The 25,555-nt window shown below is 32.7% G+C and overlaps 3 protein-coding genes across 4 annotated transcripts; all 3 read left to right on the top strand.

Annotated features, from left to right (window-relative positions):
* Positions 1 to 382: 382 nt before the first annotated feature.
* Positions 383 to 10,087, top strand: LOC135954451 (uncharacterized). 2 transcript variants are annotated; one of them, XM_065504625.1, is made up of 3 exons: positions 383 to 505; positions 593 to 1,006; positions 9,860 to 10,087. In XM_065504625.1, the coding sequence occupies exons 1-3, from the start codon at positions 478 to 480 to the stop codon at positions 9,916 to 9,918; spliced, it is 501 nt and encodes a 166-aa protein (XP_065360697.1). In that variant the 5' UTR covers positions 383 to 477; the 3' UTR covers positions 9,919 to 10,087. The 2 variants fall into 2 exon arrangements, with proteins under 2 accessions (XP_065360697.1, XP_065360698.1); XM_065504626.1 differs by lacking the exon at positions 9,860 to 10,087 and adding an exon at positions 6,786 to 6,922.
* A 181-nt stretch (positions 10,088 to 10,268) lies between these two features.
* Positions 10,269 to 11,514, top strand: LOC135954218 (sporozoite surface protein 2-like). Its single transcript, XM_065504297.1, has 2 exons — positions 10,269 to 10,318; positions 10,454 to 11,514. The coding sequence occupies exons 1-2, from the start codon at positions 10,291 to 10,293 to the stop codon at positions 11,443 to 11,445; spliced, it is 1,020 nt and encodes a 339-aa protein (XP_065360369.1). The 5' UTR covers positions 10,269 to 10,290; the 3' UTR covers positions 11,446 to 11,514.
* A 4,004-nt stretch (positions 11,515 to 15,518) lies between these two features.
* LOC135955349 (annexin B11) lies at positions 15,519 to 16,008 on the top strand. Its single transcript, XM_065505703.1, has 2 exons — positions 15,519 to 15,527; positions 15,591 to 16,008. The coding sequence occupies exons 1-2, from the start codon at positions 15,519 to 15,521 to the stop codon at positions 15,915 to 15,917; spliced, it is 336 nt and encodes a 111-aa protein (XP_065361775.1). The 3' UTR covers positions 15,918 to 16,008.
* Positions 16,009 to 25,555: the final 9,547 nt, after the last annotated feature.

The following is a 25,555-nucleotide window of genomic DNA, read 5'->3' as shown; positions in this document are numbered from 1 at the left end:
AGAAAAAAACTGCATATTAATTAAAACTTAACACTAAAATCCCCCGTTAAAATGTTGTTTACTACATCTTCGTTACGTATTCATAAAAATGGCAAATATACTAAACAAAAAAACCAAAACATTTTCGGCCAGCATTCAAAACAAACAAACAAATATGAGAAAGATACAGAAATTTAAACTGGATTTAGTTTAAAAATCGGGAGAATGAACCTCTACTCATAAACAATTGATTAAATTGGCAGTTACTTTGTTTTCGTTGGCTTATTAAATTGAATATGAATGAACGACCGACCACCATGATTCACAATTAATTGAAATGAAATGAAATGAATACAGGTAAATATATAAACAACTACAGCTTAAATTGAAACTTAAAAAAGCAAATCAAATCACTTGCTATAAAGATTCGTCTAGCATCACACTTAAAGATTCAGTTGAATTTTAGATACATTCGCAGTAACAACACGAAACTAAAAAATGTGGCCGGCTTTGTGTTTTAACAAAAGTAATATTTATTCAACTAATTAATAAAAAGCAATAAGCAAATAAATAATAAACAAAATTTAAACATTTGATTTATGAACTTTTACAGTTTTCTCAATCATCGTTATTGTAATCATCAGCAGCTGTTTCAAATTCTCATACCAGCAAGATTTTCCATTTAATCCCTTTGAACCTTTTCCCAATTTCCAAAGGCCTCTGAGACAGAACAATTTCAATACCCAAAGCGGTTTAAACAATCAAAATTGGCTAAGTCCTGGCCAACAGCTGGTGTTTGCCACCACCACTTCTAGTCCCCAAGATAACTCGGTGGTTTTCGTCAATAATCAGCCAGCTGTGCCCACCATGGTGCCATTTATACCAGCAGCTACCACTCCCACGCCTCAGTTCCTGGACTGTTTTAGTAGATGTCCCACCACTTCCGAGTTCAATCCAATTTGTGCCAGCAATCGCGAGCAGTATGGCAACGAACAGAAATTCAATTGTGCCCGACAATGTGGAGCAGGTATGTACAGAAAGCTGAAATGTGTCAAAGATGTTGAGGCTGGTTTAATTTTGTGTGTATAATAAGTGTTATTAGGTTGTTAAGTCTTTGAAAAAAAGTCACGTAAATGATAATTGAGTTTGAATACTTAATTTGTTTAAACAAAAATTCATTGCCAAGTTCATAATCTTGTCCTCCATTGCTGTGCAATAAGTGAGAAATTTCAAATTCGTGTCAAATTTTCGGTTCACAGAAATCTAAGGGAAAACTTTTTTAACAGGCCTTATTTCTCCAATACAAATTTTTAATCTGCAAAGCTTTAGATGAAATAGCTCCCAAAATAGATGTAATAATTCCCAAAACAATTAAATAAAAGCCTACAAAAAAACAAGTAAGAGAGCTATATTCGGCTGTGCCGAATCTTATATACCCTTCACCAAATTATACTTTAAAATAATTTTTTTTACAAAAATTTTTTGATAAAAAAAAAATTCGGGTTAAAAAATATTTTTCCCGATTTTGACCCATTGTAGGTCCAACTTACTATACCTTATCTACATCGTTGCAATGGACTTTGAAATATCTATCATTAGATATCCATATTGTCTATATTGATGACTTAGTAATCCAGATATAGATCAAAAATAGGTAAAAAATCGAGGTTGTCCCGGTTTTTTGCTCATATCTCCGTTATTTATGGACCGATTTTGCTGATTTTAAATAGCAAACTTCTCGAAAGCATGTCTGACAGAATTATTGAAGATTTGGATCCCCAAGATATTTGGGGTCTTCAGAAAATTGATTTCAACAGACAGACAGACGGACATGGCTTAATCGACTCCGCTGTCTATAAGGATCCAGAATATATATACTTTATATGGTCGGAAATGAAAAATGTAGAAATTACAAACGGAATGACAAACTTATATATACCCTTCTCACGAAGGTGAAGGGTATAAAAATAAGCCGGCCACTTTAAACGTCTACCAACAAAGCGTCATATGTGGGAAGTTTTGCTTTACTTCTTTAACTTGAAAAAAGTGCCGGCGAAGCACACCGATTGCTCACCAAAGCTTACGGTGAATGTGTTCCATCGGTTCCAACGAGCGAGAAATGGTTTGTTAGGTTCAGAAGTAGTGATTTTGACACGGAAGACAAAGATCGCCCAGTCCAGCCAAAAAAGTTTGAAGACCAAAAATTGCAGACATTATTCCATGAAGATTGTTGTAAAACTCAACAAGAGCTTGCAAAATCATTGGGAGCTACTCAAGCAGCAATTCCCAAAGGTTTTGCGAGCAGCAGGATTCATCCAAAAGCAGGGAAATTGGGCAACATACGAATCGAAGACGAGAGACCTTGAAAGACGATTTTGAATATCCGAAATTATGCTTGAACGCTATAAAAAAAATTATTGTTGCTCCGAAACTTGCGATGAAAAATGGATACATTACAATAACCCGAAGCATAAGAGATCGTATGTGAAGCCCGGCCAACCAACCGAATCGACACCAAAGCCATGAAGAATGTCGTACTTGGAGGTCGCCCACCACCGATAGCAGACGCCGAGAAGGTTCTGCCGCGTGGAACAAGAGTCGTTCTGGCACAACTTAGATCAGGATGGAGCAACAGGCTTAATGCCTTTTGGTCTCGCATAGACCGTGCCATCCTTAACTTATGCCCAGCATGTGGTCAGGGTCCTCATGACACCCTCCACATATTTAGCTGTTCAGCCAACCCTACTTCACTCAGTCCAATGGATTTATGGACTCATCCTGTTGAAGTAGCTCAATTTCTTGGACTTGAACAACATGCAGAACCACCAGAACATCCAGATTGATTATTGTAAATTGTTCATGCTGCTACAACAACAACAACAACACCAAAGCCAAATATCCATGGCGCTAAGGTAATTTTCCATATTTTATGGGAGCAAACCATCAAAGGAACCTGTACCGAAAGCATCTGATTCATTTGCTGCGAACATTGGTATAAATATGCAGCCAGACATGAAACTGTAATATTCCATCATAACAACTCTCGGCCAAATGTTGCAATACCTGTTAAAAAGTATTTAAAATGAAATGGTTGGGAAGTTTTGCCTCATCTGCTTCAAAGACCAGACCATGCCCCGTCCTACTACCATTTGTTTCGATAGATGGAGAACGCTCTCTCTGTGATATGCTTCACTTTGGAACAGAGTATCCGATATTGGCTTGATTCGTTCTTGGCCTTAAAAGATGAGCAGTTCTTTTCGGTTGGAATCCATATATTGTCAGAAAGAGAGGGGAATTCTGAATTTCTTCAGCAGTACAATAAGTTAACATTTTGCTTAAAAACTCTCCAAGAAAATCTCTTTGAAACCGAACAAGTTTACTTATTGACCATCAGTGGGACTGAAATTACAAGGGGTATGCCAGAGATAAACCTGGATCCTGGGTTAAATTGCCATTGTAAAAGCATATATGACCTTAGCTATTTGATAAGTTGTCAATAGGAAAATTAGAGTTTGTTTATTTGACATTTTGGTCTAATATACCACCAATATTCTCTTGGTAATGCTGCGATGGATAGATTTTTTGAAACTATAAAGAATTCATTACGAATTAATGCCTTTGTATTTCAAACGTAGTGAATTCATTTCTTTGAGAACTAATTCTCTATAGAATTAATTCCTTATTGAATCATTAAATATTTCATTATTTGAAATTCATTACAAAATAGCTTAAATAAATCTATTGAATAAAGGATTATATATAAACGATTAACCCCCATGAAGCCTGGTTAGGTATTAACCAATACTTATGTATACTGTCGGTGAAAATTATTTTTGTTTGAATACTGCCAGTATAACTATTAGTTAAAACATAACCTGACTTCGTGTTAATGGGGGTAAGTAGATGTTTTTCAGTTCATTTTGTAAATGATTAAAATTAAAACAAAACTGAATGAAGAAAACATATTTTAATTTAACTCATATTAGATTTCAATTAATTTGAATTCAAAGATTGAAAGAATGCTGTTTTGAATTACTTCAACGATGAATGAATTCTATTTAAATAAAAGCCTTTGAATATAGCTAAAGAATTATATTATGGGAATGGATTTATGGAATGAATGGCTTACATTTTTTAAATTCCGATTTGCTTAAATGGATCGGAATATTCCAGCACTATTTTGCATAAATGTGGCTGAATTTTCTTTTATTTCCTCCTTCAATACACCAGTGGTTGTGAGCTTCGAATTCAAATCTCGCGCTCCAATTAACGGGGTCAAATTCTAATTACCGAAACCGAGAGACTACTCGATCTGAAAATATCACATGCAGTAATTAAATCGTTTCACGTGCTGTAAGACATGTGGCACAGTCCAGTTGAATATCCTTCATTTTAAGCAGAAAGGACTCTGTAATCTTAACGCGATATCCAGCAACAGTACAGCCAGTGTTTGATCAGCCTTATTTTCAAAGAAGTATGGTCCAATTATATCTAAAATATGTACCAAATAGCGACATAATGCAACGAAGTGGATGCATTTGTTTTTAGACAAATACATGTGGGTTATCTTAACCCCAAATGCGGCAGTTTTGAGATTAACAAAGCCTTCAATGAGAAAATGTGCTTCATCTGTTTTTACTCGATACTGTGGCCGTTAAACTTTCAGTAATTTTGAAATATTGTTTAACAATGAAAAGGCGATATTCTGTCATATAATGCTTCATTTTTACCAAACCTAATCTGTCAGCACCTTACTATACAAATGTCAGTAAATTCAATTCTTTTGGATTTTAGGACCGCATTATATCCAAATAAATCTCAAATTTTCATATATTTTTTTCGAATTTCCTACCGCCAGAAAAAGTGTAAAATATTTAAAACTTTTAAATTGATTACCAATTATTTTCAGGGACGCCAAAAATTTACTGCACGTGTCAAATTTCAACAAGAGATTAAAATATCAAAAACAAGTTCCTTTTTTTAACAACAGTTCAAGTACGTTGCATATAACAAAAAAAAACAAAAATATTAACAATATACATAAAATTATTCAACAAAAAAAAAAACCGGTGAATTCAGTATTTATTGAAAATAAATGTTTAATAATTATAAATAATGAAAACAGACAAGGTCATTTGGTTCCATAACCCATTAAAGAATTTGTGCGATGCACTCAAATCATCAAGAAAGTCAATATTCAAATAAGATTTGCTTATTAAAAACAAAATTATTGTGCAAAAAATATGTATGTAGGATAATTAAAATTTAACAAAAAGTTATTAAAACAAAATTTTTAATTTTTAAATCTTAATCTTGCGGATGTAAAATAGTTATAACTGGAATAACCTTAATTCCCAAATATTGTCTTGTATAGACAGTTTTCTATAGAAAATTGTCTTTGTTTAGACAGTTTTCTATAGAAAATTGTCTTTGTTTAGACAGTTTTCTATAGAAAATTGTCTTTGTTTAGACAGTTTTCTATAGAAAATTGTCTTTGTTTAGACAGTTTTCTATAGAAAATTGTCTTTGTTTAGACAGTTTTCTATAGAAAATTGTCTTTGTTTAGACAGTTTTCTATAGAAAATTGTCTTTGTTTAGACAGTTTTCTATAGAAAATTGTCTTTGTTTAGACAGTTTTCTATAGAAAATTGTCTTTGTTTAGACAGTTTTCTATAGAAAATTGTCTTTGTTTAGACAGTTTTCTATAGAAAATTGTCTTTGTTTAGACAGTTTTCTATAGAAAATTGTCTTTGTTTAGACAATTTTCTATAGAAAATTGTCTTTGTTTAGACAGTTTTCTATAGAAAATTGTCTTTGTTTAGACAGTTTTCTATAGAAAATTGTCTTTGTTTAGACAGTTTTCTATAGAAAATTGTCTTTGTTTAGACAGTTTTCTATAGAAAATTGTCTTTGTTTAGACAGTTTTTCTATAGAAAATTGTCTTTGTTTAGACAGTTTTTCTATAGAAAATTGTCTTTGTTTAGACAGTTTTTCTATAGAAAATTGTCTTTGTTTAGACAGTTTTTCTATAGAAAATTGTCTTTGTTTAGACAGTTTTTCTATAGAAAATTGTCTTTGTTTAGACAGTTTTCTATAGAAAATTGTCTTTGTTTGGACAGTTTTCTATAGAAAATTGTCTTGGTTAAGACAGTTTTGTATATATTTTCTCTACAAAATTGTTGTTGTTAAGAAAGATTTCTCTACAAAATTGTCTATGTTTAGACAGTTTTCTATACAAAATTGTCATTGGACATGATCATCTATTTATCTAACAATTGTTGAGAAATATAATTCAGAATTGTTTACAAATCTATGTACGTCATAAATGTCTAACAACGTATAAGTAAATTTCTGTATTAACCCACATTCGTTTATATACAATTATAGAATAAGTTTTTCCTAAAAAAATCTTTAGAAGTTAAAGCTAAAAACCTCTTACTCATAATCAGCTGCATGATCTTATTAAACTTAATGCGTGTAAACAATTGAAACAAAATGACATGTGTTACACATGTAATTTACCCTGAATTTATAAACTATGAAAATGATGTGAATTTTATTAGTATAACAATAGTTTTGCTACACTATGTTAAAAACTATGCCCGACATTGTCTTCGTCAGCCTAGTTGGCATGTTTGAAGAGCACGACATGACTTGGCAAAGTTTGGTGTGACACTTGTTTGCAATGTCAATTCAAATTAAGAAGTTGTTTAGTTTATACTTTGTACTTGTACATAGTTCAATTTCTTAAATATACATACATATATTTTGCTCTACAAATTGTTAATTTCCTTTTTTATTTTCAGCTATAGAAATTGTACGACGAGGTAGCTGTCAGGGCCTATTTCCCATGGCTAGAGGTTAAATATTTGGAATCAAAATTTTTTTTATGACTTAAACACCACCGACAATGCATTTGGATTCTAGTTTTAAGAGGCTTTTTTTACGATATTAATAAAAATTAATTACATTACATTTTCGATGACTGTTATATTTTTTTGACACAGAAAAACAATTCTTATCTGAAATGAATTTTTATATAAACTGAATGAATTTGACATTGAAATTTATTACCAACTTTTTAATTGCGAGTAGAACATCGTCGGAATGTAGGCAGCTTATACTTATGTTACAGATATAACCAAGGGTGTTGTTCAGCAGACATAAGTAATCTTATACATAATACTCGCACTTTCATTCGGAGCACAGGACTATCACGCAGATCGCACCCGTCGCAATATAATATTTAATCATACGTCAGCAAACACTATTCGCTCTTTCCACCTTCCCATAACTTTATTTCCTAACATCAAAACAATGCACTACATACACAGAAAAAACTATTTCTTAAACCGTTTCAATTCAAACATTTATCATATATTAAACTGGTTTTAATTATTTCATAATTGAATCATGTATTCATGTGCTCAAAAACACAATTTTCTGATATTTTCTATTGAATTTTGAGTTTTGAATTTGATAATTTTGACAATTGAATATACAATTTTCGTTATTGGATGAAATTTAAATACAAAAATTATTGAATAGATAATTTTCGTAATTGAAAACACAGTTTTGTTATGTTTTGTCAAAATTATCAAATTCAATAGAAAATATCAGAAAATTGTGTTTTTGAACACATGAATACTTGATTGAATTATGAAATAATTGAAACCAGTTCAATATGTGATAAATGTTTGAATTGAAATATAGTTTTTTCTGTGTATGTATATAGGGGTATCCCCTGAGTGTTGCTTACACAAAAAAGTAAATCTTAAACCTTTCAATATAAAACTTCTCAAAAATACTTAAATCTAGGCAAATATTGTCCAAATTCGTTAAACATTAAAATATTGAAATATGGAAATCCTCCCTTTAAAGATGTTATAGTTGCTTCCGTTACCCAATTGAACGAGGTGGTCCACTTACGCTAAAAATTGGACATCTCCTGAGATACCTTTTCTGTGTACTAAATTATTTTTTTACAACAGCCCTTTCCACACGCCGAAGTTCTGGACTGTTGGGTGGATTTACTTCTCTTTGGTACAAAAATTACATTATTGTTAGGTCCTTTTTTCCATAGTGACATGATGCCAAATCGGGCCAGCAATATGAAAGCACTCTGTGCTGTTTTAAGAAAGGTAAAAGCCATTTTTGTATACACTCCATAAAACAAGTATATATCTGTGTTTATCATGCCTGATGTTACAAATGATTGGTTTCTTTTGCCACAACAGCAAATGGCTTGCCACACAAGAATATTCATGGGGAATTTTGTTTGTTTTTCGTCTGGTATTATTCCTAAACATTACCTCGTCCATCAGCCACATAAAAATTCTAACCCGGAAGTTTTTAAAAAGTTGCCAGTACATAAATTTCATCAACCATCACACAACAGCTGTATTTTCTTTTTAATAAATTTTAACTCTTCGCTCGTTATTTTGCTTTTAAGTTCTTTAACGTACTGCGATCTGGAACTTTGTACGACTTCAACCCAGCATTAGCTTTACCTCTGTGCACAAAGGAATCAGAGCTGCGTTTCTGATAGAAGTGTTCGGTGCTCCTCGAAAAAGTTGTTCGGCTTATTTTATCTTTCCAATATCAGTGAGACCTTTTTTCTTCCTGATCCAGGGTTTCTTTCAATGTTTAAGTCTTCCTTGTACTGTTTAATGGCTTTTGAAACAGTGTGACGATGAACCTTCAAATCTTTTGTTATTTTTTTCAAAATCCATATTGGATTTTTTTGAAAAGTTTTAATTATTTTTTCACGTACTTTTTTTTACTCAGTCTTTAAATTTATTCAAAGTATTGGCCATTGTTAGCTATGACCTTTTCCCATCTTTCTGACAACATATGGATTCCGAGACGAAAGAACTTCTCATCTTTTGGGGCCAGTTTCGGATACTCTGTTCCAAAGTAAATCGCATCCCAGAGAGAGCGTTCTGATTCGATCGAAACAAATAGTAGTCGGATGGGGCAAGGTCTGGACTATAAGGCGAGTGAAGCAAAACTTCCCAAGCACTTCATTCTAAATAATTTTTAAAAGGTATTGCAACATGTGTCCTAGCGGTGTCATGATGGAATACTTATTACGGTTCCATGTCTGGCCGCATATACTTATAATTTTTCGGCCAATTATCGATTCAAACGAATCAGTTGCATTCGGTACAGGTACCCTGTGATGGTCTGGCCAGATTTCAGCAACTCATAATATATAGGACTCGTTTGCTCCCACCAAATACATAACATTACCTCAGCGCCATGGATTCGCTTTGGTGTTGATTCGGCTGGTTGACCAGGCTTCACATACGATCTCTTACGTTTCAGGTTATCGTAATGGATCCATTTTTCATCATGAGTAATGAATGATTAGGTGCAAAAATGATTTTCTTTTTTAGCGTTCGGACATGCAAAATGGTCATTAAAGGTCTCTCGTCTTGAATTCGTATGGTACCAAATTTCCACTCTTTTGGATGAATCCTGTTGCTCGCAAACATTTTGAAATTGCTGATTGAGTTGCTCCCAATGATTTTACAAGCTCTTGTTGAGTTTGACAATAAACTTCATGAAGTAAGCCCTCCAATTCTTGGTCTTCAAACTTTTTTGACTGGGCTAGGCGATCCGTGTCAAAATTATCACTTCTGAACCGAACAAACCATCTCTCGTACGTTCAAACCGATGGAACACATTCTCCATAAGCTTCTGTGAGCATTCGATGCATGTTTGGAGAGCACGAAATGACTTGACAATTTTTAAAAGAGCTTTAGTAGCACCTTTAATAATATCTTTTACAAAAATTTATCTTTTCCATTTGTTATAAACATATGTTTAAGCTATACATCTTTACTTGAAACGTCATTTCTTTTTTATTTATTTCCAGCCATTGAAATTGTACGACGAGGAAGCTGTGAGGGACTATTTGCCATGGCTAGAGGATAAACAATTGGAATCAAAATTTATTTATGACTTAACCAGACAATGTGCATTTGGTTCTTAGTTTTAAGAGGCGTTTTTTTAATCAAAATTAATTACATTTGTATACAAATATTTATTAAATTTAAACAAAACAAAAATAAACAATTCTTTTAGGAAAAACAAACAGACAAAATTGTGTTTCAATACCAAACCAAATGATAAGAACTGTAGAGGGGCAATTTGATAATAAAGATGGGGGAGAGATGATGATGAAGAGTATTATTAAATAAAATAAAGTTTCAAGATAAGAACCAAAAACATTTGGAATAGTGTTTTTAAAAAAAGCTTACTTTTTCCACTTAGTTTATATTTGAAACCCGGAATAACAGCAACGAGATGTTATTGAACGCATTTAAGAGAAAAGGTATTAAAAAGAAATGAAAATAAAAATAATTCCCCAGCTAGATACATTATTTATTTGTAATTTATTTATATTTTCTACTTGCATAACACCAACTGTTTTATTTTGCTGCTGAATGTGTTTTGTGTTTGTGTTCAGTATTATTCCTTTGTGTAATACTTGGTATTGGTGGCATTTCTGCTTTGGCACGTGTAGACAATAATTGGTCACACAGGCGACCAAACCTTACAGTGACCCAAAATCATGGGGGTCAAGCTGGCTATCGACCAGGCTATCAACAACCTTTAGTGCGCAATCAAACCCAATCATACAACAATCAGCAGCACAACCAACAGCAGCAATGGCAACAGCACAACAATCGTCCTCAAGCCAACCAATCATATGCAAATGCATATAAACCCCAACAGCAGCCTTCATATGGTCAGGGAGCATTTAATCAATCACGTCCTTCGTGGCAACAACCTTCAGCTCCAAATGCATATAAACCCCAGCAGCCTGCATATGGTCAAGCAGCTTTTAATCAATCACGTCCTGCTTGGCAACAACCAGCCAATCAGCCTCAATATCCTTCCCAAGGATCCGGCGCTTTTAATCAAACGCGTCCCGCTTGGCAACAACCTAATGCTCCCCAACATCAACAATATCCTCAAGCACCCAACTATCCACAATATCCTCAACCTGCTTTCAATCAAACACGCCCTCAAGCACCCAACTATCCACAATATCCCTCTTATGGAGCACAAAACACTTTAAATCAAACACGTCCGGCTTGGCCTCAACCTTCAGCTCCACAAGCTCCAAATTATCCAGCACTACCCAATAATGTCAACAATAAGCCAGCAGTACCCTCAAACTCTTGGACTCCTCCAGCTAATCACACACACTTATATCCCCAACTACCCAATACAAATTTGCCACAACCTCCACCAGCTATCGGAATCAATGGTATACCTTTAGCTCCTCTACAACCTGCTCCGCAAAGCCCTCAAGGCCCCCAGAATTGGCATTCAGGTGGTCAAGCTGTGTTAAGTTATGGTCCGGGTTATAATCCGTCTCCAGCTGGAAATCCAAATAAAAATCCACCCACTCATCAGGGCAGCAGCAATCCGTATGCAAGTATGTTTAATTGAAATTGAGAGATAAGTAAAAAGTTTGAGAGCAATAAAAATTAATAAAATCTCCAAGTTGTGAAAAAAGAGCTCAATGCATTTCTATGATATTTATGCTCCTTAAAGGGTTTTTTGGAAGTGGGACTTCAATGGTCCCGATATGGTCCGATCGCCATGAAATTATGTAGACTCTGAGTCGATCGATCTACTTTAAGGGTGGTGTTAGAACATTTTTGGTCAATACAAACTTCAGCACAAACTCAATAAACCCTACCCACTATGGTGATGTATGGTATAAAAAACAAAATAAAACTAAGGAGAATTATTGCTCATAACTCAGCCATAAGAGACTGCTGATTTATAATAATTGTCTTACTAATTATTCTGATTGTTTAATTAATGTGGGATTTTGGATTGTAATATGTACAATAATGTTTATGCCATTTCCAAATGCAATTCTATTAACTATAAAAATTATAAAGAAAGGAACGCTCAGCAAAATAAAAAAACTCAAACGACCTTGCCTGACCTTGAACAAAAGGTTAATTAAATTTGTGTAAATCAAAAGTAGTCTAGCACAGTTTCACTTCTATTAAGTCAATAAAAGACTTGTGTTACAAATAATGTGTAAATTAAAGTTTAATGTACATGTTGGAATTTTTAACAAAACCAATAAATGTTCATTCTACAAAAGCGACACTAGCTCCATCTAGTAGTCAGTAGCAACAGTAGAAAGATATTTTGGTTTGTGTCTGCAATAAACAATACAGTGTTGAAATATGGACAGCTACAGTTGAATATAATTTGTTTAAAAATTGTTGAATTCGAAAATGTATGCGTTATAATAGAATATTAATTATACCCTACACCACCATAGTGGGGAGGGTATTATGCGTTTGTGCAGATGTGTGTAACGTCCAAAAATATTGGTCTAACACTGTACACGTCGCAATTTTGAAGATATTTCGATAAAATTTGGTACATATACTTTTTTCGGCCCAAGGACGAAGCCTATTGAAACTGGCTGAAATCGGTCCATTATTTCACCTAGCCCCCATACAAATGTCCTCTCGAAATTGGACTTTATCGGTCATAAATGTTTAATTTATATATGTATTTACACAAATTTCGCTCCAAATAAGTTTTATATATACGAAATTCATGTCACCAAATTTGGTTACAATCGGTCCATAATTAGTCATAGCTCCCATATAGACCAGCTTTCGAAAATCACTTTAACGTGCTTAAATCACTTAAAAATTTTGGTATACTCACAAAATTCAACATAATAAACTTTCATATAGACATAAATCACACGACCTAATTTTATGGTGATCGGTCCATAATTGGTCATAGCTACCATATAAGGCCCACTTTCGAAAATCACTCACATAAATTATTGATATTTTAAAAGAAAACTATTTTTACTCATTTACTTGGTGTAGGTGGTCTCACTATAAACGGTTTATACAGTTGTTTATCAGGGAAGATGATACGAAGGTCCGAAATTTGCGAAAAATTAGTTATATTTAAAGTACATTGGGGGCCATTTTGGACTGACCTGAATGGGGTACCGACAAACCAGGTAAAAGCTGGGATGGAGTAGACTTTATAAAGTAAAATTGATTTTACTTTTTTCCATTTTTTATTAAAATTGGGATGGAGTAGACTATATAAAGTAAAATTGATTTTACTTTTTTCCAATTTTTATTAAAATTGTTCGGTTTGGATTCCTTTTTTCAACCCTGGACCCAAGCCTGATATAGGATATATGCAGTTGTTTCTTAGGAAGGGCGCTATTAGGGGTGAAATTTGTTCAAACATTTATGTTCAGAGAGCGAAAAGACCTGAATGGAGTTTCGACATACCAGGTAAAAGCAGAGAGGGAGTAGATGTCAAAACTATAGAGGGTATATGCAGTGTTTTCTCAGGGAGGGCGCTACGAGGGGTAGAATTTGATATAACATTTATTTTCAGAGAGTTACAGTGGCCATTAAGGAATGACCTAAATGGTATTTCGACATATCAGGTACAAGCTGGCAGGGAGTTGTTTCTCAATGTGACTGATCCGTCCTACAAGAACTCAGATTAATATATATCGGTACTCTTTCATGATCTAGACTGTCTCAAAGCTGTCATGACACTTTAAATCCGTCTGCAAAATTTTTCAAAAGTTCCGGTTGTTTCTAACTGAAACGACAAGATACACAAAGTGTTTAGGGATTATGGAGGAGGATTTTTATTAGTCAGAATTATACGTGAAAATGTTTAAGTGTATCACAATGGGCCTGCCTTGTAAACCGTTTAATGTAATTAGAGTTAGTTGAAATGAACTTTAGAAAATTTTATTAGGATTTTTAAAAAGATTTAAAAAAACCTAACAGGTTTTTGGATAAAAAATTATTTTATTTTTGAACATTTTTTGTCCAACATTTTGTATCCTTTCCAAAAAATAAGATTTTTCGAGATCATTTCATCGTTGCAGTCAAATCTCTTTCCGCCGAGACATTTTTTCAAGTTTAGAAGCATGAAATATTCACTCGGAGCTAAATCCAGAGAATACTGAGCCATGTGAGATACTTATGGCTTTCACAAGCTCTTGCACTTTCAATCTTATATCGGCCAACACCATATCGTATTTTTTTTTCAATTGTTTCGGATGTAGGGACCTCAACTGAGAATCAAAAATAATGACGATCCGTTACATAGTTTTTAATATACATATTGTGTCTGAAAGCGGACCAAATTACCTAAAAATGGTCTGAAATCATTGGACAATTTACTGTAAAAGAGGTTTATTCAATATTTTTTACGGCACGGGCGTCACTGTGCGACGTATATAGGACCATAGTAAGTTGGACCTACATGGCCAAAATCAGAAAAAATATTTTTTAACCCGAATTTTTTTTTTCACCAAAAGTTTTTTTTTCGCTAAATATTAAAAAAAAAATTAAAAAACTAAAAATAAAAATTTTTAAATTTTAAATTTTTTTTTTAAAATTTGAAAAAAAAAATTTACAAAAAATTAAAAAAAAAAACAACTTTGGAAAAAAAGTAAATTTTGTTTACCTAAAAATATTTTGAAGAATAATTTGGTGAATGGTATATAAGATTCGGCACAGCCGAATATAACTCTCTTCCTTATTTACCTTTGAAATTGATGGTGCAGAGTTCCCATAGTATTTAAGTAGCTTAGCCTTAGTTTGAAATATGGCTAAAGAGCAAAGGAAATTTACTTTTTTCCAAGGGTTTATAATGCTTCTCAAGTCACGAGGCAGTCTGCTATCAATGGCTGTCAAACACAAACTAAATGCCTATTAAAATTTTGACAGGAGTAAACTGACAGATACCTGTTGACAGCAGCAGTGTTGTCCTTTCAGTTCAGAGCCGGGAAAAAGTTGAGGACCCACCGTTGTACCAACTTTGCATTTAAATAACTACTAATTTGCAAGACTATTCCTTAAAAAATATTCCAACTTCCTAGTAAGTGCACCTCTTATCATTTCACTCACTATCTAAATGCCAGTTGTGTTATAAATTTCAAACTAATATTCAAACGAATACGTTTAACTGAATAATTATTGCAATAAATTATAATGCAATTAATATTACTTATACGTACCCACCCTCCACAGACAAATCAAAGTGAACTGATATCATTTCTTCACAAATGGCATAAAATTTATGCATGAATGCAAAATGCTTATTATTTTATATTATAAATAATTATGACACACAATTATTGCAAAACATTGATAGATAATGATCGATAAAATGCCAAAAAGAGAGTCTAACAAACGGCTGATGTTTGTAAGACCAAAATGAAATGGCAGCAGAGACATTGGCAAACAATGTATATTTAAATGCGAAAAGGGAAAAAAGGTGGTTAATAACAGAAATACAAAATGCATAATTCAAATGCATGAGCATTGCACAGACTCCAAATAAGGGAGAAAGTGTTAAGTGCAATAGAAGAGCAGCAGGCCTCTTGTGAATTTTCTATATAAAACTTGCATTTTACTGCTAGATTGTAGTTTTTCTAGAGAATTTCAAACAGTTGGTTGGATAACAGCAACAGATTTAAGGATTTAACAATGAAATTGGTAAGCAGATTAAAATATACTCTACTGTTTAAATTGTATAAATAATAATTTGTTTAATTTTAGCTTTTGGTAATAGTGTTGTCAGTTTTGGCTGCTGCTGTTAAGTCGAGTATTATACCAGCAAATCCCATCACAACCACCTATGCTTTGCCAGCTGCACCAGTGGCTACCTCTTATCAAGTTGTGTCTCGCAATGTCAATCGTGTAATTGTGCCTCATGTGCCCTCTATAACCACCTCAGCGGTAGCATATCCCGGCTATGCCTCCACCTGGGGCAGTTATCCCTATAACTATCGTTATGGCTTTGGCTATGGTTATCCTTATGGCCATGTTCACAACTATGGCTACGGTTATGGTTATCCTTATGGTTATGGAGCCACTGTTTGGTAATTCTTATATTTTATTAGTAGACTAACCTTAAGACTGTGTAAAACCAAATATAAATAAAACAAATAAATAAAATACCCACCACCCTTCAAAATATTCTTTAATCCAAAAGGTCACTCAACTTCTTGTTTTGTCTTATTACTTGTGGTGTGCCTTTATTTGTTTCTTTTTAAGTAAAACACAACCTTGGCATGATTTCCATTTAAATTTTTGTTTTAACATGACAATTGAGTTTCTTTCAAAGACCTCACAACCCAAAAAACCAACAGCACACTGAAGCACATCATACATTTATTAAAACAAAACAAATATATGTAAACAAACCATAACTTTTATGTTATAAACAATATAAAAAAAACTAAAAAAAATAAACATTAATAACTACGTGCTCCCACTACTGCATTTAGCAGTTAAGCAAATGCATAATACTGGATTATACCAGAGACAGCAAATAAGGGGACCACTTATTTTCAAAAGATTATCAGCAATCGTTTACGATTTAAAATTCTCTTTTTGCAGCAAGGCTCTGAGAGAAACATTTATGAGAGAAATTGGTTGATAAGGGCATTCAACCAATTTCTCAACCATGAAATGCATTGTGTTGGAACTAGGACAAGAGGTTATGGGAGGGAGGATAGATGGAGTAGTGCTTGCGGATATTTGGTTTGAATTTTCCTAAATTGAATGTGACGGAAAAGACGAATAAAGAACGAATTTTCCCTGTAATTCGTTGTGCGATCCACTGTCGAGTCAACGACAAATTGATAAGCCCTTTCCGAAGAACGTGCATTGAGTAAAAAACTAAAGGTTTCGGGTACAAGTTCCCTAATTTCAGCAGAGCACATTCTATTGTAGTATCGGTAGAACAGTGAAACAAAACCCACATTTCAACCATGTTCAGTGAGTCAATAGAGCTGGATTACCTACTTTCACCGATAACTACCTTCGCCATCTCCTGAACGCGGTCTCCAAAATAATCTTCGAATCACCGTAACATACATGATAGTTGTATTACTTTGATGGAGTGAAGTATTTCCTAAACCGATTTAGAAAACCAAGTCACTTGAATGCTTCTTTCGAAACTTGAAAAATGTGTTTGGTTCAGCGGACATGAATACTCATGGGTTATCAGCAATCGTTTACGATTTAAAACTAGGGATTTGTGGAAAAACTCAAGTTCCCTAATTTCAATGCAGTATCGGTAGAACAGTGATTTACAACCCACATTTCGACGATGAACAGTGTTATAGGAAAAAATAGAGGTAAATAAATATGTAACTTCTAAACGGTAAGTCTGATTTGAATGAAATATCACATGCGCAAAGAGGAAGTGTTTGCAAAATTTAAAACTTGGACCTCATAGGCCCACCAGGGCACAGTGTGGTAGATCGCAAATCTAACTGGACAAAATTAATAAATCACGTTCGGTTCACTTCTCACTTATGAATCATATAAAAAATGAGTTCAAATATATAAACGATTATAAAGAACCAACATTTTTTTCGCAATGTATTTTGGGAGTTTTTACCCATTCTTCAAAAATTTTCTTTCGTGAAGTCATACTGGAAAAGTGAAAAAATTTATGGCGGTCGCAAGAATCCGCAAGATGTTTTTGATTTACCTTGAAGTGAACACTTGACAGATTAACCCAAATATAGTTTTACAGCGGAACTATGCGGAATAAACAGCTTTAACTCTACTTGAAAAAAGGAAATATTTTATTTTTTCTTTGTGTAGGTCATACTGGAAAACTGAAAAAAAATTTATGGCGGTCGCAAAAATGCGCAAGATGTTTTTGATTTACCTTAAAGTGAACACTTGACAGATTAACCCAAATATAGTTTTACAGCGGAACTATGCGGAATAAACAGCTTTAACTCTACTTGAAAAAAGGAAATATTTTATTTTTTCCAATTTCTGATCTCACAAAAAATAGTTTTTTTTAATAGTTACAATGGAAATAATTAAATGAAAATTGTTGCATATTTCTTTGAAATAGAGCTTAATAATAATATAAAAAAATTATGACAATAAAATCACCGTAGCCTTTTTAATCATAAACCAAAGTCACACAAAAAATACACTTCTCTTTGAAATCTTAATGTACCTGTTGACAACAACTGACTTTAAAGCTTCGTTCTTCCTAATCGGAGCTAAAAACCAAAAAAACAAAACATGAATTACAGTTCCCTATTGTATTGTATAGATCAGAAGGAATGTTGCCAGACATTTATTTTTTAATTTTGTCCAGCTATATTTGTGATTTACCACAGTGTGCAGGGGCGCGACCAAGGGTCCTCAAAGTAGGACACCTCGGGTATGTTCAATTTTTAAAACGATCCTATTTCTTCGTTTGTGTTCCGATTTCAAAATTGCACATACAGAATCTCCTCATCGATCACTACAAAAAACATCCTCGAGACTATCAATTATCTCTAATAGCTTAGGAAATATTAGCATTTGAAAGATAAATTTTCAACATTATTAACCACCTTACTCCAGCGGATGCAAATATTTCTCCGATTTTCTCCAATTTTCATTTATTGGAGTAACAACACATGTATGTATCAAATAGAAAACGAATTGTTTACAAATAATGACTAAGTCCAAAATTATATGCATTTGAATTTAAAAAATGTTAAAAAGACGATTTTTTGCTAATTTTTGGGAAAAGGTACTTTTTTTCTTTTTAAGTTATCTCAAAAAATTTCTACGAAGATGTATAAGAAATTTCTACTTTTTGAAAATCCAACTTTTCATCTAATATTTTAAATGAAAAAAAAAATATGGAAATTGTTGATACCGAGTGGACCAGGTCCATTCAAAAAATGTCTATTTTTTATGTTAAATTCAATTTTAGGGCAAAAATTCTCAAATCGCATATTCGATTTCTAAATATAGTAACCTATTTTATATGGCCCAATATGTTTCTAATTATTTTGTAAAGGATTCCGATAACCCCGACCCTGGTATGGATATTATAGCCAAAAAACTAAACATTTCCATTTTTGGGATTTTTCAACACTTTTTGGGAATTGTGGGATTGTTGATAATAAATTTAATTTTTTTTCCATTTTAAATAGAAAATTCTGTGAAATTTTACGAAAAAACTATTCATAAATAAAAATTTAATTTCAATTTGAAAAATTTGTATCTAAGCAAAAATTCAATAGAAACACACAGCAGTCGGGCGGGCCTATAAAGCGGATGAGGCAAAACATCCCAACCGCATCATTCTTAATACTTTTTGACATATTCAGGGCTTTTTTCCATCAATGCTCACTTCAAACGAATCAGTTGTTTTTGGTATAGGTTCCATGTGATGTTCTGGTCTGTTCTTATTTCAGCAGCTCATAATAGATATGACCCACCAAAAGGACGCAAAGCCTTACCTTAGCGTCATGGCTTTGGTGGCGATTCGGCTGGTTGGTCGAGGTTCACATACGATCTCCTTCGCTTCGGGTTATCGTAAGGGAACAATTTTTCAACGCAAGTAATGATTCGGTGCAAAAATCATCTTCTTTTATAGCGTTCAAGCATCATTTCGAACATGCAAAATTGTGTTTCAAGGTCTCTCGGCTTCAACTCGTAAGATACCAAATTATCCTCCATTTGGATAAATCCTGCTGAGGCCAAGAACGATGAATGAAGCCTATCCCAGAGATAGCGTTCTGCATCGATCGAAACAAATAGCAGTCGGACATGGCACAGTCTGGACTATAAAGCGGGTGGGGCAAAACATCCCAACCACTTCATTCTTAATACTTTTTAACAGGTATTGCAACAAGTGGCCGAGCGTTGTCATGATGGAATATTACGGTTTCATGTCTGACATATTCTAGGCATTTTTCAATAATGCAATAATGCTTCAGCATTCAGGTTCGACGGGTTCTACGTGATGGTCTGGCCAGATTTCTGAAGCTCATATTAAATAGGAAATTTTTTCTCCCACCAAATACAGAGTACTACCTTAGGGCCATGGATATTTGGCTTTGATGTCGATTCGGCTAGTTGATCAGGCTTCACATACGATCTCTTACGCTTCGGATTATTATAATGGATCCATTTTTTATTGCAAGTAATGATTTTTATTTAGTCCTATTTCGGAAGGACATCTATATGGGGGCTAAGTGAAATAATGGACCGATTACCAGTTTCAATAGTCTTCGTCCTTAGGCCAAAAATAATTCATGTGCCAAATTTTATCGAAATCTCTACAAAATTGCGACCTGTACTTTGCATACAAGGTTTACATGGATAGCCAGCCAGATGGATTGACTCTGAGGTACATTTTTCATTTAATTTTGTCCTAATGTCGCGTTCTTGTATATAAATAATGTTATAATCATGTGGCGTACAATTAAAATACAAATCAAAATGGAGTTGCATTAACTAAAAAATTTATTGGATTTTCAAAGTGTGTCGCGTTCCCTATCGTAATTATATCAATTGTTATCAATATTCCACGATCGTTCTAATCAAGTGGCTGAAAATTTTAATTCAAATCAAAATTTAGCAGCTTTAACTTTAATACAATAACCACTCTAAACAATTTATTTTCAATTTAAAGTGTGTAGCGTTCGATATCCAAAATTTTTAATCATATTCATTTGTGGCAAATTTGGATTTTCTAGATCTACACGTTTAGACGCAATCATGTTTTAATGTTCTTTAAAAGTTGAAAAGGAATTTTGTTTTAACATTTTTTTGTTTACACCAAATTTGACGACTATCACTACCCAAATTTGAGCACAATCGAATTTTGTACATTATTTGTTTAATTTAATTCTAAAATTATGTTTTGCAAAAACCGAGATCGAATATTGAAGTCTGGAAATACTTTTACAAAACTTAATTGAAATCTATACTGAATCCTGCTGCACGTTTTGAATTGGTTCATAATTCAAGGCTTGAATTACACTTGTTTTGAACTTGAATTCTTATTGGTAATTAAGTCATACACCCAATAATACCCAGCATTATAAACAAATAGCATTTTATAACAGTTTTATAATTAAAGTAATTTATTTTTCATAACTAAAAATAAGTGGTAATTTCTAACACTTGGATTTAAGGACAAGTTATTTTCGGTCTCTGCAATATAAGTACCTACTCATGATCATATGTAAGTAGCACTTGTGGTTGTTTTTGTTTTCTTTGGTCTATTTTGTTGGTCATTTTCATATCCATAGCTCCCGCACCAGCACCACACCACCACCGTTTGCTTGTTAGTGGTAATACTGTCATGGCAGACAGTCTTCATTGCAGTATTTTTTGGACATTTTAATTTGTCTACGTGCCAAGTTTTATTAAAATTTTTAATTTCAATTTCAATTGTTCGTTTTGTAGTTTTATTTAACCATTATTATAATTATTATTTTTAATTAACTTTAATATAATTTCCAACACATTCGCCTTTACTGTTTGCTGGTTTCTTTCCACTTTTCAACGTGTAAATGTTCGCGCTTACATTGTCACTTTATTTACAAGTTTTTATTTTCTTCTGGTGTTTTATTTAATCATGCCAAAATTGGTTAGATAAGTTTGTGTGTTGAGTGACAGGAAATTAGAGGAAAATATTAAGAAATGTTAGAAAAAAAAAACTATGAAAATATGTAATAGTGGTGATAATACATATGTACCACTAGTATTCCCCTAGAATTTTTGTTATACCATTTACTATTTTAAATTACATTTTCTTGTGATTGCACAGATCTTTTAAAATTTTCTTATCAAGAACAAATATGAAAAGTGGCCAAAAAAAGCTCGAATAAGGGTTAAATTTTCATATGATTTTGTTTATATTCTAATGTCGCGTTCTTTAACGGGATTTTAGATTTGATTTATTTGTATACAAAACTTATTTGTGGACAAATTTGTCCTATTTCGGAAGGACATTTATATGGGGGCTAAGTGAAATAATAGACCGACTACCAGTCTCCGTCCTTAGGCCAAAAATAATTCATGTGCCAAATTTTATCGAAATCTCTACAAAATTGCGACCTGTACTTTGCGTACAAGATTTACATGGATAGCCAGACGGACGGACGAACAGACTTCGTTAAACCGACTCAGAAATTGATTCTGAGGTACATTTTTCATTTGATTTTGTCCTAATGTCGCGTTCTTGTACATAAATAATGTTATAATCATATAATCATTAAATTACAAATCAAAATAGAATTGCATTAACTAAAAAATGTATTGGATTTTCAAAGTGTGTAGCGTTCCCTATCGTAATTATATCATTTGATTTTTTTCTAATGTCGCGTTCTTACATCTAAATTATCGTTATTTATCAATATTCCATGATCGTTTTAATCAAGTGGTTGAAAATTTGAATTCAAATCAAAATTTAATCGCTTTAACTTTAATACAATAACCACTCTAAACACTTTATTTTCAATTTTAAAGTGTGTCACGTTCGATATCCAAAATTTTTCTTTTGTAAGAAAAAGAGAAGCTGGAGCATTATAGCTGCATGAAAACGTTGGGAAAAAAAGAATAAATAAAGGCAGCTGAAATAATCATTTGTGGCAAATTTAGATTCTCTAGATCTCCACGTTTAGACGCAATCATGTTTTAATGTTCTTGAAAGGGAATTTTGTTTTAAAATTGTTTTGTTTACACCAAATTTGACAACTATCACTACCAAATATTTCAGATAAACAGAGAATATTTTGGAATAAATTCATCTACCTACCTTCATCGTGCCTTCAAACGACAGATGATCAGATTGACTAGAATTTGATAAGGACCCAGAATATATATACTTTTGTGGATAAACATATGTCAATGTGTTACAAATGGAATGACAAAATCAATATATCCACCATCATTTTTTGTAGTGGGTATAAACAACGAAGCTTCTGTTTTAAATACTTATTAGGAAAATATGTCGCATGCTAGAGCATACTTAAGATTGTAAACAAAACCAATGCAAATGTATATGACAACTATGAACTAAAAGCAGCATTATTCTACTTTTGTGAAATTAAAATCGCTAAAAAATACTGTCGAAAGCGAGTTTTTATTTTTGTAGCGTTATGGATCCCATATGCATTGCTAATATATCGGAATCAACAAACCTTTATTCAGCACTAAACTATAGTGCTAATGAAATGCTGTCGAAAATGGAATCAAAAAAAACTAATTGTTAATATTTATTTGTTTTTCACTTTAATTCCAACGAATGCACGATGGGGCCAACGACCAGTTTTGAGGCAATAAATCACAGGAAACAGCTAGACCTTTAAAACTTCGTACAGATGATAATAATAAGTTTTTAAATCTTCAGTAAAAAATTTAAGTCTATCGGGCAGTGCCACGCCTATTTCCAGTAGGTGGATTAAAGTGCAACTACGGATGAAGATCACTGGAATATAATAAGTTTCTGACTTTCAATTAGGTCGCATAAATGTTCACCAAAGACTTTAGTAAACATTTCAAGTCAATCCGCCTACTGCCACACCCACCTCTAGTGACAGGAAATATATGCACGGCGATAGGCGGATCGTGAAATTAAGCGAGGAGCTATCACTAGTTATGGACAAATCGCCCTAAAATTAGGTGGCATGTTTTCTGTGTATATGAAACTTATTTGTGTTGAATTTTATTTTAATACGAACATCTGTAAGAAATCTATGCTCGTTAAAATGATTTTTGGAAGTGGGTCTTATATGGGAGCTATGACTAATTATGGACCGATCGTTATAAAATTTGGTGACATGAATTTTGTATCTATAGAACTTATTTGTATTGAATTTTAATGGAATACCCACATTTTTAAGAGATATATGCTGGTTAAAGTGATTTTCGGAAGTGGGCCTTATATGGGAGCTATGACTAATTAAGGACCGATCGTCACAAAATTTGGTGGTGCGATTTCGGCTTATATAAAACTTATTTGTGGTGAATTTGGTTTGGATATCTATATAACTAAGATTTTTATGAGAGCTTAACTATTTTCAGATAGGGCAATTATATAAGGGCTAGGAGAAATAATGGACCGAGTCTAACCAAATACAATAGGCTTTGTCCCTGGGACAAGAGAAATACTTGTACCAAATTTTGTCGTATTATCTTTAAAATTGCAACCTGTAGTTTAATTACAAGATTTACATTGACAGAAGGACAGGCGGACGGACGGACATCGGTTAATCGACTCAGAAAGTGATCCTCAGCAGATTGGTACACCATAAGGTGGGTGTTGGAACAATATTTTTGCTCGTTATAAACATCAGCACTAACCCAATATACCCTCCCCACTATGGAGGTTTAGGGTATAAATATCCAAATTTTTAAGTTATACGCTATCTGGAAATAAATTTTTACAAACAGCGGCAGATGGTTTTTCTAAAAAATTATAGTACACATTATTACCTTTCCCCAAACATATATTTTTTCACGGATACGCTCGGACAAACAAAGTTCTATTGCAAAGAATATATGGACGACAGCAAAAACTTCACAAAAAAGACAACACAAGTTGACACAAAAAATTATTTACAAAAATTAAATTTACAAGTGTTCTCCATTTTACAATTTATTCTGGATCCTTATAGATAGCGGAGTCGTCTGTCCGTCTGTTTGTTGAAATAAATTTTCTGAAGACCTTCAATAATTCTGTCAGACATGCTTTCGAGAAGTATCCTATTTAAACCTCGATTTTTTACCTATATCTGGAGTACTAAGACATTAATATAGACAATATGGTTATCTAATTATAGATATTTCAAAGACCTTTGCAACGACGTATATAAAACCACAGTAAGTTGGAGCTACAATGGGTCAAAATCGGAAAAAAATATTTTTTAACCCGAATTTTTTTTTTCATCAAAAAAAAAAGAAATTGAAAAACCAAAATTTTTTTTTTTAAATTTAAAAAAATTAAAATAACAATTCGAAAATTTTTTTTTCCAAAAATTGAAAAAAAAAAATTGGACAAAAAAATTTGTTTACCTAAAAATATTTAAAATTTTTATTTTGAAGTATAATTTGGTGAAGGGTGTATAAGATTCGGCACAGCCGAATATAGCTCTCTTACTTGTTTAAAATCTATTTTTATTGAGCAAAAGAACACAAATTTGAATCGTTTGAGACCTGATCTTAACTAACAGAGTGTTATTGGGAACTCGAGTGTGTAAGTGCAAAGGAACACAAATTTGAACCGTTTAAGACATATTTATGTCACAAAAACTTTTGGCAAAATGGATTATATTGAAATTTCAAGCTTGAATTTTTCGGAAATATGTATGTTGTAGAAATATACTCAAACTATTCGTATGTAGTACACAGAAAAAATTATATTTCAATTTAAACATTTATCACATATTGAACTGGTTTCAATTATCATGTGCTCAAAAACAAAATATTCTGATATTTTCTATTGAATTTTCAGTTTTGAATTTGATAATTTTGACAATTGAATATACAATTTTCGTTATTGTTTGAAATTTAAATACAAAAATTATTGAATAGATAATTTTCGTAATTGAAAACACAAAAAATAACAAAAATGTGTTTTCAATTACGAAAATTATCTATTCAATAATTTTTGTATTTAAATTTCAAACAATAACGAAAATTGTATATTCAATTGTCAAAATTATCAAATTCAAAACTTAAAATTCAATAGAAAA

This window comes from Calliphora vicina, chromosome 3 (assembly GCF_958450345.1).
Source record: "Calliphora vicina chromosome 3, idCalVici1.1, whole genome shotgun sequence".
NCBI classification, from domain to species: domain Eukaryota; kingdom Metazoa; phylum Arthropoda; class Insecta; order Diptera; family Calliphoridae; genus Calliphora; species Calliphora vicina.
This window is presented reverse-complemented; position numbering and strand designations above follow the sequence as displayed.

Excerpts from the sequence above, each read along its gene's own strand:
- LOC135954218 (XM_065504297.1), top strand. The coding sequence starts at position 10,291 with ATGTTATTGAACGCATTTAAGAGAAAAG. Across the intron at positions 10,319-10,453 it reads GAACGCATTTAAGAGAAAAG|TATTATTCCTTTGTGTAATA; the intron begins GTATTAAAAAGA and ends GTTTGTGTTCAG.
- LOC135954451 (XM_065504625.1), top strand. The coding sequence starts at position 478 with ATGTGGCCGGCTTTGTGTTTTAACAAAA. Across the intron at positions 506-592 it reads GGCTTTGTGTTTTAACAAAA|TTTTCTCAATCATCGTTATT; the intron begins GTAATATTTATT and ends GAACTTTTACAG. Across the intron at positions 1,007-9,859 it reads TGCCCGACAATGTGGAGCAG|CCATTGAAATTGTACGACGA; the intron begins GTATGTACAGAA and ends ATTTATTTCCAG.